The sequence below is a fragment of the Nyctibius grandis genome, chromosome 4 (genome assembly GCF_013368605.1).
Source record: "Nyctibius grandis isolate bNycGra1 chromosome 4, bNycGra1.pri, whole genome shotgun sequence".
Taxonomy (NCBI): Eukaryota; Metazoa; Chordata; class Aves; order Nyctibiiformes; family Nyctibiidae; genus Nyctibius; species Nyctibius grandis.
In genome coordinates, this window is record NC_090661.1 from 105145594 (window position 1) to 105160797 (window position 15204).

The 15204-nt window shown below is 44.0% G+C and overlaps 1 protein-coding gene across 2 annotated transcripts; it reads left to right on the forward strand.

Annotated features, from left to right (window-relative positions):
* Positions 1–333: 333 nt before the first annotated feature.
* On the forward strand, positions 334–15071 carry TCTN3 (tectonic family member 3). 2 transcript variants are annotated; one of them, XM_068398985.1, is made up of 13 exons: positions 334–420; positions 1025–1146; positions 5240–5370; positions 5689–5797; positions 5868–5986; positions 7097–7132; positions 7533–7607; positions 7702–7827; positions 8863–8958; positions 9231–9328; positions 9933–10098; positions 10888–11025; positions 14281–15071. In XM_068398985.1, the coding sequence occupies exons 1-13, from the start codon at positions 341–343 to the stop codon at positions 14509–14511; spliced, it is 1527 nt and encodes a 508-aa protein (XP_068255086.1). In that variant the 5' UTR covers positions 334–340; the 3' UTR covers positions 14512–15071. The 2 variants fall into 2 exon arrangements, with proteins under 2 accessions (XP_068255086.1, XP_068255087.1); XM_068398986.1 differs by lacking the exon at positions 334–420 and adding an exon at positions 885–906.
* The last annotated feature ends 133 nt before the right edge of the window (positions 15072–15204 follow it).

A 15204-nucleotide genomic window follows, 5' to 3' on the forward strand; every position in this document is an offset into this window, starting at 1 on the left:
CAAAGAGGAATTGAGTCTCCGGCGCTCCCTGACGACCGCACCCGGACCCACGGCCGTCCCGGCGAAGGGAGAGAAAGCCGCCTGCCAGGGGCCCCGGCGCCGCCGCTCCCGCTCCCCCCGCAGGGTCCCCACAGCAGGGGCCTCCTCGGCTCCCGGCAGGCGCCTGGGCGAGCGCAAACCCTTCCGCCGGGAGCCGCGGAACGAGCAGCGCGCACCGAGGGGCCGGGCCGGACCCGCGCCCCGCCGGACGCCCCCGGCCCGGGGCGGGTCGCGCATGCGCGGGGCCGGCCCGCTCGGCCGGAGGGCGGCGGGCCGCGTTCCTTAGCGACGAGGCGGCGCCATGCGCGGGGCCCGCGGGCTGCTGCTGGCCCTGCTGCTGGCGGGCGCCGCCGGCCCGTCCCGCCCCCGCGGCGGCAGCAGGTGGGCAGGAGCCGGCTCCCCCACGGCTGCCGCGCTTCCCGGGCACGGGGCACGGCCGGGCTCTGAGCCGCGGCCTTGGGGAGGCCTCCCGTGGGCAGCGTTTGATGGCAGAGCTGCGCTTGGTCAGGCTGGGATGAGGCTGTTGGTGGTGGGAACTGGGAAGTCTTTACCTTAGGAAAAAGGAGTTTAATACACAACTGCGAGGCAGTAAAGCAATTACAGACGGCGAGATGCGGTCAGTGAGGGAGGCAATTTCAGCTCTCTGCAGAGCAAACCCTGTGGGTGAAGCCTGTCTGCAGATTGCGGTTGTGAGGGGGACTGAGAGGAGCTGTGATACACAGACACTGAATTTCTTTACCACTTTTTGTTCCAGGGAATTTCAGAGTCACTTTTAAATGTACAAATAAAGAGTGTCCACAAAGTTACGACCATGACAAGACAGGCTTTCTGTAATTGATTATCAATGCGAATTGTACAATAACTCATGTAAGCTGATGAAAAGTAATACTGTGTTCTGTTGCTGGCATTTAGTAATGTAAAATATGAAATTATGCAAGAATAGCCTCTTTAAGAGTTTGTTTGCGGGGGGGGCTTGTCTTTGCAGGTCTGAGAATCAAGTGTGTGTGGAAAAATCACTCCTGTTCAGAAGTAACACCCCTTATCCTACCGATACCATTGCTGGCCCTGGTGGACATGATTTGCTGTTCTGTGTGCAGCTGGATGACTGTAAGTAACCTTTCTTTACACACATTTAATTCATAGATTGCCTCTGCTTAGGGAACCTTTTTCAAAACTTCTGTGTTATAATTGTTATTAATTATTTGTTATAGTTCCAGAGAGACCACAGTGAATCAGGGTCCCATCACCAAAGACAAACAAAAAAACGATCATTGTGCTCAGTTTAAGGGTAGGGTCTCTGGCTAAACACAGATCAGCCTTTATCAATTGCTTCTGTATCTGAGATACCTTACTTAGTTTGCTACACTTAGAGCAGCAAATAAGGGTTGATGTTTGACATATTCTGCTATTATCCCTTTCAGAAAGAAAGATATCCTTATCATACCTTGGGTTCTTTATTTCATATGCTTATTTTCATACTTTCTTCTCTGCTGGCAATGGTTTTTCTCTAGTAATCCTATACCCTTGTGGGGTATGACATTAGCACTTTTTTCTTTCTGCTTTCCACATAGTACTTCGACTGATTTGATGTCCAGCTCTGGCATTCACAGCAGTTCACTGGGGTCTCACATTTGAACACTTACCATTTGCTCTTTTGAGTTCTGCCAGGAGCCTGCTCCAGCATGGGCTTCCCTCGGGGTCACAGCCTCCTTCGGGCATCCACCTGCTCTGGCTTGGGGTCCTCCATGGGCTGCAGAGGTGCATGGCTGCTCCACTGTTAACCTCCACGGGCTGCAGCAGGACAGCCTGCCTCATCATAGTCTTCACCACCGGCTGCAGGGGAATCTCTGCTCCGGTGCCTGGAGCACCTCCTCCCCTTCCTGTATCACCCCCACTACCAAAACCTTGCCATGCAAACCCAATACGTCACTAATGGCTCTTTCCGTGACTGTCCTCATTCTTTCTTGACTGCAGTACCCATTTCAGCGCTCTTTCCTGAAGTGTAAAACATCCTGTGCTTCATCCAGACGTCTTTCTTGTCTATTTTTCTGACTATTGCCATCCTTCAATTGCTTTATTTTTCCACTTTTTTATACTGTTCTCCATCTGACAGCTGTTCACAACTCTGACATTCCTCTAACCTTCTCTTTCTTTTGTGCCCTCAGTGGCCCATTCTTTCTTTTGCAATTTTCCCCAGTACTGCCTTTTCACTGTCTTGTGCTAAGGGTGGACTTTCACATGTCTTAAACTGATTTTAGGCTGTATTGATACTAAATGGAGCAGTGTGACTGCTCGCCACATCCCCAACAGTTCCTTTTGTCTAAAGATCATGTAGCTGGCTGAGTCAGGCAGTCTTGCTGATCCAACTGACAGTTCATTAAGAGGAAGAGATCAGTGCTGAGGGACAGTTGGAAATACTGGGTATTTTCAAAATACTTAGAGTACTTTTAAAAGCATTACGTTTCACATACTAGCTCCTCCAGATAACAATTTTGTCTTTAGTCTTTGCAGATGCCAGAATATTGCTGCTATTTCCACTTCTAAATCAGTGGAAGGACTAATATGAGTGCATTTTAAAGTTACAAGAATCATTATCCACGAGCCCAACTCCTGTTTTTTTTTTTTTTTTAAAGTTTGGTTTCAGACAAATTAAATTGTCTGACATTCTTTTTTTTGCCTTTTTCTACAAGATTAAATAGCCTTTAGTAGCTAGCGTGCTTTCTTGAGCAAACTACACTATGAACAAGTTATATATGTCTTTTCTCTGGAAACTTAAGCAGTTTGAATATCTTAAGTTCTGCTGCAGAAGGCCTTTTCTTCCAGCTTTCAGGTATATTTTGCATTATGTAATGTTATTAATCTGCGTTAGCAAGTATTCAGCTTTGAGAATAGAAGAGTACATGAAGAACTGCATTCCAAAGAAAATAAATGGTTGTGAGTAGCACAACTACCAGTGTTTTCTTTTTCAGTCTAATGATTATACCCTCAAGTGAATAACAAGCAAGCTGCTCTGTGCACCTATTTTTGTGAATCTTGTAGGAGCTTAATACTCCTGCAGCCTTTATCTCCTTAAAGGATTTAGTTGACTGCTTGACTAGTGCTGTATTTGGATATAAAAAAGCTTTTATTTCTGCTTGCTGCTCTGCACAGCTGAGGATCTGCTCTGCCCTCAAACAGCAGAATTACATAGAGAGCTTAAGTTCTTTTTCTGCTCCCCCCCCTCTGCCCCCCAAACCTACTAGACTAGCTAAATTCTTTTTGGTACTACTGTAATCGAGGATACTGCCACTCACTCCTGGTGTTGCTGTGATCTGTATTCCTCGAACCTTGTAAGACATTTTATTTGGATGTATTATAAAGTTTATTGTTCGAACAAGTCCATTAGGATGAGTCTACGTAGTATGTCTCTAATAATTTGCCATTTTATGACTTAGTGTTTTAGCAGTAATAATTTAATACATTATAACATTGTAACCGTGCTGAATACACTGGGTCAGGAATGCATCGCTGTGGGATACCAATAGAAAGTCTGTTTTTTAGGATGCCCATTCCCTATTCATATTTACTTTTGAGTTTTACTAACCTTAATTATTCTGAATCCATTTAATGTTGCTTTTAGTGAACTCGTGTATTGGTCGTGTTTTCTCATTAAAATGTCATGTGTGTCTCATTTGGGCATCTTACAGAAATTAGAGCATGTATTAAGATAGTTGTCTTAAGCAGTTTTCACGCTTTTTGGAAAGTCATATTTGTGTATTAACACCTGCTTCCCATGAAACAGTACAAACTAGTACTCATGATACATCAAATTTGGTGGCCTCCTACAACAGGCTTACAGGGCTGGTGGGTAAGGGAAGAGCAACTGTCACCTACGTGGACTTGTACAAAGCATGTGACACTGTCCCACCTGACATCCTTGTCTCTAAATTGGAGAGATGTGGACTTGACGGATGGAGCACTCGGTGGATAAGGAATTGACTGGATGGTCGCACTCAAAGAGTTACCAATGGCTCGATGTCCAAGTGGACACCAGTGACGAGTGGTGTTCCTCAGGGGTCGGGATTGGGACCGGCCCTGTTTAACATCTTTGTCAGCGACATGGACAGTGGGATTGAGTGCGCCCTCAGCAAGTTTGGGATGACACCGAGCTGTGCGGTGTGGTGACACACTGGAGGGAAGGGATGGCATCCAGAGGGACCTGGACAGGCTGGAGAGCTGGGCCCATGCGAACCGCATGAAGTTCAACAAGGCCAAGTGCAAGGTCCTGCACGTGGGTCGGGGCAATCCCAAGCACAACTACAGGCTGGGTGGTGAATGGATTGAGAGCAGCCCTGAGGAGAAGGACTTGGGGGTGATGGTTGATGAGAAGCTCACCATGAGCCGGCAACGTGCGCTGGCAGCCCAGAAAGCCACCCGTGTCCTGGGCTGCATCCCCAGCAGCGTGGCCAGCAGGGCGAGGGAGGGGATTCTGCCCCTTTACTCCGCTCTCCTGAGACCCCTCCTGCAGTGCTGAGTCTGCAGTAGCTCTGGGGCCCCCAACATAAGAAGGACATGGAGCTGTTGCAGTGAGTCCAGAGGAGGCCACGATGATGATGAGAGGGCTGGAGCACCTCTCCTATGAAGACAGGCTGAGAGAGTTGGGGCTGTTCAGCCTGGAGAAGAGAAGGCTCTGGGGAGACCTTCTAGCACCTTCCAGTACCTGAAGGGGCTACAGGAAAGCTGGAGAGGGGCTTTTTACAAGGGCATGGAGTGACAGGACAAGGGGGAACGGTTTTAAACTGAAAGAGGGGAGATTTAGATGAGATACGAGGAAGAAATTCTTTGCTGTGAGGGTGGTGAGAGCCTGGCCCAGGTTGCCCAGAGAAGCTGTGGCTGCCCCCTCCCTGGCAGTGTTCAAGGCCAGGTTGGATGGGGCTGGGAGCAACCTGGTCTGGTGGAAGGTGTCCCTGCCCGTGGCAGGGGGTTGGAACTAGATGATCTTTAAGGTCCCTTCCAGCCCAAACCATTCTATGATTCTATGATATCATCCTGTTCATAGCTCATATTAGCCTGTTAGCAGTGTTACTGTGGATTAATTAATATAAGGCACTATCTAGCTTATAATTACTGAAGTTGTTCCTTTTAAAAATATTGGCATAATATTTACTTCTTAGATTTGTCTTTTCTGGTAATTTGATATTTTTCTCTTTTCAACCTTTAGCAAAGCTGAACTATTTCCAACAGCCTCAGGATATCAAAGAATCTGATTTTCTGAAGTTCTTAGAGAAGTATGGCAGACACTCTTTCGTAGCACCATCACAAGTCCAGCCATCATTCTCTGCCTTTTACCGGGTGAGTTGAAAGAAAATAGCAATCAGTGTGCAGGTACATTTTTATGAAAGCTCTCTGTAATGAGATCGAATGAGAACAGATTGGAAGATTCTTGTTTTTCTACCTGTAATCCATATTATCTCTCAGTTCTTTTCATTCCTTATTGTGTAAAAAGTTTCTGATTAGTTTTCTCGTATTTAAAAATTTGGACAGCCCTTTAGACAAAACTGTGTGTACACTATAAATTTGCCTCTGTGCCCTGATGATGTCATCACCTTGCGCTTGGCCTTAGTATTCCACAGTCGCTTTGTCTGTGATTTCTCCAAATTCTCTTTTCAGGCTGGTGATCCAATCTTCATCTACTTCGATTCGTCATCTGTACTGAGCACGCTCAGACAGCCATTGAGAATGGGAGCCAGTGGACTTTGTGTTGATGGAAATCCTGCTGGTTAGTAAAGGGGGAAGAATTTCTCAGGGTGGTTTGCTTCTGTTTTATGTGTTGTCATGTCTTAACTCAGGCTTCCTGGACAGTAAAAGCACAAGCTGTACTCGGATTTTTGCTAACTTGAGCAAGAGCTGCGTTACTGACCCTGCCCTAGATGCCGCCTCCTACTACCGTGACTTCACTGTGCTAAAGGTGTGTGTTGTATTTCTTCCTTTTGCTCAGCATCCAATTTGGTTGACTTCCCATTGCAACTTCAGCTACCTGGAAAACTAAAGATCATCTGGCATGTCATCCCTGATCTCCCGATCGTTAAGGCCCTCTTGCTGGAAATCCTGTTAAAAATGTCATGATCAGGGATAATCCCTCAATTCGAAGTACTTTCCAATAAATTTCAGTTATTAGCAAATTCTTGTTGCATTTAACAGGTACTTCATTGATACTGAATAGTTTTAATGGTTTGACTAGAACTCTCTCGCATTTTAAACAGACTGTTTATCAAAGTGTTTCTGTCTGTCCCATCAACTCGATCAACCAAGCAACGCATGTTCTTAGTAAAGAATGAGGATTTGTTTTACACAGTATGTTACCTCTAAAATCACACTGAAGGCCAGTTATGAATATTAGCTTTATTTACATTCACAGATGTAATTCCATATCAATTTCTCCAGTATTTATCCTGACAATAATTTCAAAATAACCGATTTATTGTTCTGGGTTCATCATGCAGGTCTTCCTGGATCTTAACATTAAAGTATCTCCTCTCGCCTTCTACAGTTTCTCTGGTGTTCCAAGATAAAACAGCAGTGTAGATATTAACACCTTATTAAGGCTAATGACTCAGTTTACCCTTATATTGGAAATCTAAATCTACATTACTGTAGTAGAGGGTCTTCTGTTGATCAAATGTAACTCATGTTTTCAGGGCCTGCTTTTGTCACTGTGGCCAACATTTAATTTTTCCTTAAGTGGAAGCTGAAGTAATTACTTGATTGCAGAAGGGGGAGCTCCAGGAATGGATCAAAGGTGCTGATAGTTTAAAGTGTGTGCGTTCTGCAGGTCATTAGCAGGGCCAAGAGTAAAATTTGTCTTCTGATGCTCTAAAATTCTTTCTGTGGATTGTGTCTGTGATTTCTAGATCACAAATTGATGACAAGTTTTACACATCTGGAATAAACAAAGTAATTTTTGTCAATATAATATGTAGGCTTTATTTAGTGATGGTTTCATTACTTTAGGCACTTGCAAACCCAGAAAATCGGTTGGTTTTTTGGTATTATATCTTGGTTTGTTTGTTTTCCCCAGGTCCCAATTAATGACACCATTATGGAGTCCATGAAGGTCAGTCTCTATTGCCAATGAAAAAAATTCCTGCTTCTGAAATAAAATATATCTGGAATCTTAGGCATTCATAGTAGTGCCCATGGGTGGGGAACTTGGGAGAATGGGAATGTTCCGTGTCTGAGACAAGATTTTTTGGATAAAAGTGTGACATTATAAAAAAAAAAAGGGATATAAGGAAAGATGTGCTTTTAAATGAATGGGCATAGATAGGGCTGGGGTCAGGGAGGTAGCTTGTTTTCTTAGAAAAAATTGTGCATCTGGAGCAGGCTGATGTGTTCACAGATCACAGCTACAGCAGGAAGGTAAATCTGACTTGGATGGAAAGCAGTGGAAAAGAGTAAGAAAGGCACACTGCTTTTAACAGTTGGTAATTGTTGATATGCTTTACTGCCTCCAGGTAAAGGTCACCGCGGTCGCACCACCTGGAGCTCCCCACATGAAGGACAACGCATGTACCAATGTTGTTTCTGAGGTATCTGAGTCCTTTGAGCAGCTCAACGCTACTTAAAGTCATTGCCCTATTACCTGACTCTGCCTCTTGATTCTTCTCTGAACTGGACTTTCAGGTGATATATGAGATAGAATTCAGTGGCACGCGTGGGATTCAGAGTGTTTCTGTCCGGTTCAAAGTGAGCAACGTCTCTGGGAACTCAGGATCCTCTCTGCAGCAGCACTTCACTTTGCACTTCTGGGTCAGTGCCTCCATCCTCCCTGGGCTCTTACCAAGTTTGTAGTCTGTAGGTTGTGACCCGGTTTTGTACAGATGAGATGTGAGAAGATTAGAGCAGTGCCACTGTGGTATGGTAGTAACAGAACCCTGGGACACAGCTGGTGGTCGAAGGAAGGAGAGGACACTGCTCTGGTCTCAAGTAAACCGTGTTAGTAGAAAAATTCAGGCTCAGTGCAGGCATGCAGTCTTGCACTGCACAACTTTAAAGGGGCTGATTATTTTTATCTGACTATTTTTTTGCTGTTGTTTTCATTTGGTTTGGGTTGTTTTTTGGTGGGGGGAGAAGGGGAGAGGATGATACCAGGGTCACCAGCATGGTGTTGTGAAGGAATAGGTTGGAGCTGGTACTGTATCTGAGATGTTCAGTGTTTGTGAACAAAGTTGCTAAATTTATTCCAGGTACTTATTTATCTTTGTCCATGCAGTGGGAAAAAGAGTTACTATGGAGGGGATGGAAATCTAGGAAATACTAATGTGTCTTGAAGTTCATATAAGCCTTGTTCCACAGAGACAATGTAAAGTGGGATAAGTGGTGACCTCAGGGGTTGACAAGTGTGCAGTGCAACCTTCCTGAAGTTACCCCTAGATGCTCTCCCCATAAAACAATTTACAAGTGGAATCTGCCACTCAGGATCAGGGTCAGGGCAGGGTTTGTTCTGCAGATCATCTGTCGAATTGCCCAGACTGATATGCTCACTTCCTTAGAGACACATGCTGACCAACAGGAATGCATTGTCTCAAGAGCTGTCCTGGTGTAGTATCCACGTTTCAGGGTACTGACATTTAGCTCTTTACCTCCTGGACTCCAGATGAACTTGCCAAGTAAGAAAGAGGATTTGGGAACAAACAATGGAGGTTTTAGTAGTGCATAATATTCAGTCATTCAAAAAATGAATTTACATTTTTGAGAATGTGAATGTGATCTTCTGAGATGAATGGATCTCATTATTGCTAATATTTTCCTATTTCTTTCTTTCTTCACTTTGCCTCTTTGTAGACCAGGACTCTTTCTCATATGTTGCCTAGAAGTGGAAACCCTGGCTTTATCACTGGAGCACCACTGCTGATTGCAAACAATGGTGCAATTCAGCATGTATCTTTTTTCTGCCATCAAATTTTGTTTATCACTGGGTTTATTGACTTTTGGTACTCTACTGTCTGGACTTTTGAGATTCTACCTTTACCTGTGAGGGCATACCTCAGTATTACATTGCAGCCATCAGAGGCCTTTTGGTCACAACTGAACTGCAGTCCTGTGATAAGGATAAGGAGGAATGTGGGGTGAGAGGATTGTTAAATACAAGTTGGGTGTCCTATACTGTCTGTTTATGCTTTTGTTTGGCTTCTTGATGTGCAGTCTGTCAGATGAGCATTTTACGGAGCGAAGGTGATGGAAGTTGTTCACAGTTCCTCAGACACACAGTACAATTTGGAAGAAATATGAGGACAGGCTGCAAGCTCAGGTAACCACACACCCTGCAGTCACCCTTCCTGACACATTTGGAAGGCGTCGACTCACTCAGCATGTTTTTCCGTAGTCTCTCAGGCACTGCTGTGGAGCCTAGGTCCTTCCCCGAGGTCACCAATGGGTCTCTACAGATCTTTCATGTACTCCTAAGAGGACTTGAATATCAGAGAGATGGTGGACCTCTAGAACAATGTGAAGGTCTTCTGGGACATTTTGAGGCTGTAGTCTGGCAACATGTCTTGGGCAAGAGTAGAGTTTGTATTTGAAGAGTGACTTACAATGGAACCTTAAAAAGTGATTGTTTTGATGATTTGGACCATTCTTTTGTTGGTGACAGGGCAGGCATACAACCACTGATGTGATAAGATGGCCAAAGAGCTGTCAGTTTTCTTTATCATGTATTACCCTGCAATGTTCTTCTCCCTTCTCATTGCAGAGAGGATTGAAATTGCATACATTTAATGCCAATACTTCTGGAATGATTTTGTGATTTATTACGAGAGTGGAAGGAATACTCATTACGAAGGAAGGATGTTGATAGTGTTTTTTTTCCTGTCCTGGAAATCACTTTGTCAAGGCTGTTATTTTCTCATTTCCAGCTTGTCCCCAGTACTAGAAGAAAGTAACTGTAGTTACATCCAGCAGAAGTTATACGAGGCTCTTCAGGGGGTGAACAGAGCAGAGGACATTGCTATAACTGGCAGCGCTCATTCAACCCAGGCAGAAGAGTGGACGACCATTCTGATTCAGAACTGCAGTGTGCAGGTAATATGAATGCAAAAAGACCAGCTGTGAATATTTTTCCTTTCGTATCTTTGTATTGCCTTGGGGAAGTGCGGGCATGGGGAAAAAAAAAAGAACCAGCTTGTTCATCTGGGGTTCATCTGGGCTTACTTTCTTTGTGTGATGATCCACTGACTCTCAGGGGTCTTAATGCCTGTAAGCAGTCATTCTTGTTATGGTCCATATTATTAGGATACTTAACAAAAAAAACCCAAAACCCCGACAGATATAATATCTCTTGAATCCTGTTCCTGCTATTTAAGTGGGCAAAAAGAGTATTTAAATGGGGAAAAGAGTTTAATACTGAATCCAGTGTTGTATTACCTAGTTTTCTGACAGCCTTTTAGAACGAATACTACCTGGTTACTTCCTGTTAATTTGATGCTTTTATTATTATCATCCTTTCTGATTTTCCAGTTTCCAGGGGTATTTATATATTACCTAATAAGGGTAAAAGTTTGAGAGCCAAGTACTTATGGAGGAGGGAAATTCTATTTTAATAATTATTAATCTGTAAGGAGATGGCCTAATAGAATGCAAAATCCACGTTGTACAGCTGAGACAAATTCTGTTTGGAAATGAGTTGACAACGAGATGGACATAGCTCTAAAATGGGTAGTTGACCTGACCAGAAGTTACAGGGCTGGTGCTGCAGTGACTGATTGAGGTTCTGTGACCTATGCTATCCAAAATATTAGACTTTGACCATAACGGTCCTTTTTCACTTTTAAAATACTCTATTAAGATGTTTGGCGTATATTTTATTTTCAGGCTGTGAATTGCACTTCCTGTTGCATGGTACCTGTGACCCTGGAGATACAGATATTGTGGACTAAGGTGGGCCTCCTGTCCAACCCACAAGCTCAAATACTGGGTGCACGGTACTTCTATCAGTGTCATCCCCTGAAGGTACGGAATTTAAAACCCCTCCCTCACACACAGAGGTTATTAAATGGCATTCACAGATTATTGAAGAACCAAGGAATCAAATGGTCTTGATATTACTGAGTTGAGATTTACTGAACTTTAGTAGTGGTCTGGCTGCAATGGCAAGAGCTGGTATTTAACAGCTCCACAGAGGAAGGTGGTTCTATGGTCTTATCAGTACTGTCCTCAATCAGTTGTACCACTGGAAAAGGTACCTTCTTTCCAACCCCAAACCACCTTCTGCCACTTAAGGACTCAAACTTTATACTTTTCATTGTGCTTGGTATAAAGTTGTAGTTACAAACATTCAGTAACTACATGTTTATCTAGTTGTCTCTTAAAGCCTTGATACGGAATTTGAGTTGATTTATATTTCACAGACTCCACAGCATGCTGATAATGTGTGCAAGAAAATATTTCTATTCCTCTAGGAGTTCTGAAGTCACCAACTTTTTAGGGGGAAAGGCTGTAAGCCAGAAAGCAGGTTTCTAAGAGAAGATTACATGATGGAAACATTCAAGGTCAGGTTGGAGGGGGCTCTGAGCAATGTGATCTAGTTGAAGATGTCCTTGCTCATTGCAGGGGACTTGGACTAGATGACCTTTAAAGGCCCCTTCCAACCCAAACTATTCTATGACTCTATGATGTCAGGAGGAAGGTGGAGCTAAGAGGTCCACAAAGGACAATGAACAGTCTTTTTCAAGTGTGTGTCAGTGGATCTGATTTTGGTGCAAGGCCGGATTCCTGACATCACAAAGTCTTCTGGGCAGCACATGTATTTCAAGGCTTGTACTTCTCTGCAAGGGCTTTAGGGGGAGCAGATGACACCTGCCCATGGCATCCTCATGGCAGTGAGGTATGACATGGCAAGTGTCTGATCTGTTACTACTCTTTGAACTTCAGACTCAGTCTAAATGAGATTTTACATCACTTGTTTGGATGTGTCTCATGGTACCTCTTTGTCCTCCCTTCTTGCAACATACATGAAAAGAACATGATAGGAAAATACTCACCTTGTAAAACATATATTGCCCTGAGGCAAAGTGACACCCCTGCCCACGAAGATCTTTTCTAAATCTGAGGTGTTACATGGCTCCATTAACAAACTTCTGTCTGAGGCGGGGAACTTGCATTCCTAGTAGAAGTACAGGGTGCGTATCCCTCAGTAAGGATTAGCCAATCAAGAACTAGGAGATTCAGATTTCATCTGCTTGAGCAACTGATGCTAATTACAGCTGTTAAGGTATATTGCAAAGCAAATGATAAGAAAGCAAGTTTCTGGCAGCAAGAAAAAAACACACCATTAAAATCATACCGACTTCATCAGTGGCAATCCACAAATTGGGGTTGTTAGTAGAGACATTTTAGTGAAGGTACCAGTCAGTACCATACCCAGCAGTTAAAATCCAGTTTTAGGCCTACGTAGTCTCTGTGTGAGAACTATCCATTCTTCGGAGAAAACCTTTTCCTCTAGACCACACTGTGTCACTGGAGAGTTGCCTTAGCGACTGACCAGAAAACACACAACCCAGGAAAGACATCCCATTTTCTACACCCATCCACAACATCTGGTCACAGTTGTATTTGGACTTCCTGAAAATACAGGACAATCTTAAATGATGTAGAGCTATACAGGAGCATGCTGGAAGTTGCCTGTGGCTGCCTTCTCTCAGCTGTTGAGGAGGAGCTGTGTATGGGTTTTTTCCCCCACTAATCGCTCTGATTTTAAGTCAGATTTTGAAGGTCCAGACACAAAGCCAGAATCATTTTGAGGCTTCTTGTTGACTAAGGTGATTGTGCCTACTGTGTGTTTACTCGTTGATAGAAGAACTTATATCTATCAGGAATGAAGGGGAAATTCTAATTGTAACTGCTCAGCAGTGGTGATTTGTGACCGAGGAATGATCTGGCACAGAGGGCAAGAAGGCTCAACTGCAAGAAGGGGTTAAGCTGGCTGGAAGCAGGAGTGCCAGAGGCAGACTCCTTGCAAGGGAGTGAAGTTTCCCTTGCTGGTAAGAAACAGCCTCAGCATTGCCTTGTAACCCTCCTGGAATGGGAGCGCCCAGGGGCCCAAGCTCAGGGGCCACCTTTGGGCAGCAGAGCTGGGCTGAGGTGCCCCGTGCTGACCGTTCAGGACTGGTGCTGGTGCCAGTGTATGTAAGGAATCTGCTCATGATTCATCTTTGCAGACTCCATGTAGAACCACGTACTGCGGTAGGACTCTGCCCAATGCATTGTTCATTACATTTTTCTTTTCCATTTAAGCACAAAAGTGTTTTTAAGAGGTACCACAAAAACTCCCCAACAGGCATCTCAGCACTTTTCTCTTAAAAGTGTCGTGAATTCTGTCATGGAACTTTTTCGAGTGCTTCCTGCACAACTCTTCTCTAAAGGCAATCTTCCAAATTGTTTCCAGGGAAGTGAATGAGGTGGTGGTTTCACAATTGGCTTAAACCAGCGCAAGCACAGAAGGTATGCTGCCAGCATACTCCCTCCCTCTTGAGGTTAGCATGCAGAGCTGGGAGGCCAGGGCAGGGAGTGCTCTTTTGGCAGCAGCATGGTCTCAGATCAGCCCAAGCTAGCCATGAAACTCCACCTAGCTTGAGGAGTGAGTGCATTAGTTGTCTCACAGCGTTCTGTTGTAAACAGAAAGGAACTGAGGCCCCTGTTCCACCTTTACCAACTGACCTACCAATGTGTCTCCTTTCTGAAACAATACCCTGAAAGGTGAGAAATAAATTTATTGTTGTATTGGATCCCTGCTTTATTTTATTGAAAGGATCAAATCTTGTGGCAGTCCTGTCTATTTCTGGCAGCAATCACCTGTTCAAAGGGCCGGGTGATCTTATCTTACATAAAATACCTAATTTTATAAAAAATAAAGCTAGCTTTTCTTCTGTTCTTATTACCAACTAGCTGATATGTCTTTCCTCTGAATAGAAGGCTTACTGTAGCAGAGCTTGAGCCACTGCTTTCATTCTGGAGATCTGTAATATATGATCCATAGTAGCTACTGATCTTCCCTGAGACCTGTGCCCTCGATTTACCAGCTAAGCATCAATTTTGGGAAAGAGGAGTTACTCCAGTAAAAAATATATCTGGAACACTTAACTCCTGCCGTCCTAAAGACATCTTGCTTGCCAGTCATCTGCAGTGGGTCTCCATTAGCAAATCGAGGAGAGATCTATCTTTTGTATTAAGCTTGCTAAACTATTCGTGCTTCCCTTCTCGTTACAGCTCCTAAGTGGAAGCACGGTACCTTTGACAACTGTTGTCACCTTCACTGACATGACGGAATGGCCAGAACCTCCACGAGGCCAGCCTCAAATGCACTGGAAACTCCCATTTGACATCTTTTTCCCATTCAAGGTGGCACTGAATTTGGAAAGAAGTTATAGAGAAGATCTGGCGGGCTACTCTTTGTTGATTCTAATAATGTCTGGTATTCTCTGCTTTTTGAAAAGTTAAGTTGGGCTTGTACTTAAAGTTTGGTAAGTGAATTGATACATTCAGAGTACGATCCAGACCATAGACTTTTCTCCTCAGGTTCTTATACTGTGCCTGTGATATCTATGTGCCTTCTGTTCTTGGATTAAGCCACACAACTAGCTTCTGTCCTGTGCTCTCGCATGCCCCTATTTTCCACATGCACCATCTGTGAACCTCACTGCAGTGAAACACTTGAGATCAAGAGGATCAAGAGAAGTTGCATTAATGAGGCACAAGGAGGAGGATGTTAAAATGAATATTCCATGTTCCCAGAAACCAAAAATGCTTTCTAAACCGAGGGGCATGGAGAGAGTTCAATCCAAGCATTTTGGAACTGCATTCAGTCATCTTCCTGTTGGAGAAGCACCCGATTTTTCTACATTCAACTAACTGAACAGTCAAAATACAGGAGCCCTCCCAGGCGGCCTGAATTACTATTTTATGAGTAGACAGGTCTGCCTGTCGCCTTTAGCCTGTCCTTGTTACATGACAACCATGCCTCTGTGATGGTTTTCAACTCTTATTTTTCTACGTCTTTTCAAATACAGATATTCAATTGAAATTTTTGTGGTTTAATCGCTGTTTACGTTAGCAATTAATTGCAAATGTCTCATCCTCTGAAATGTAACTGAATTTCAGTTGTTTGTCACAACAGCTTCCTTCCTGATAAAT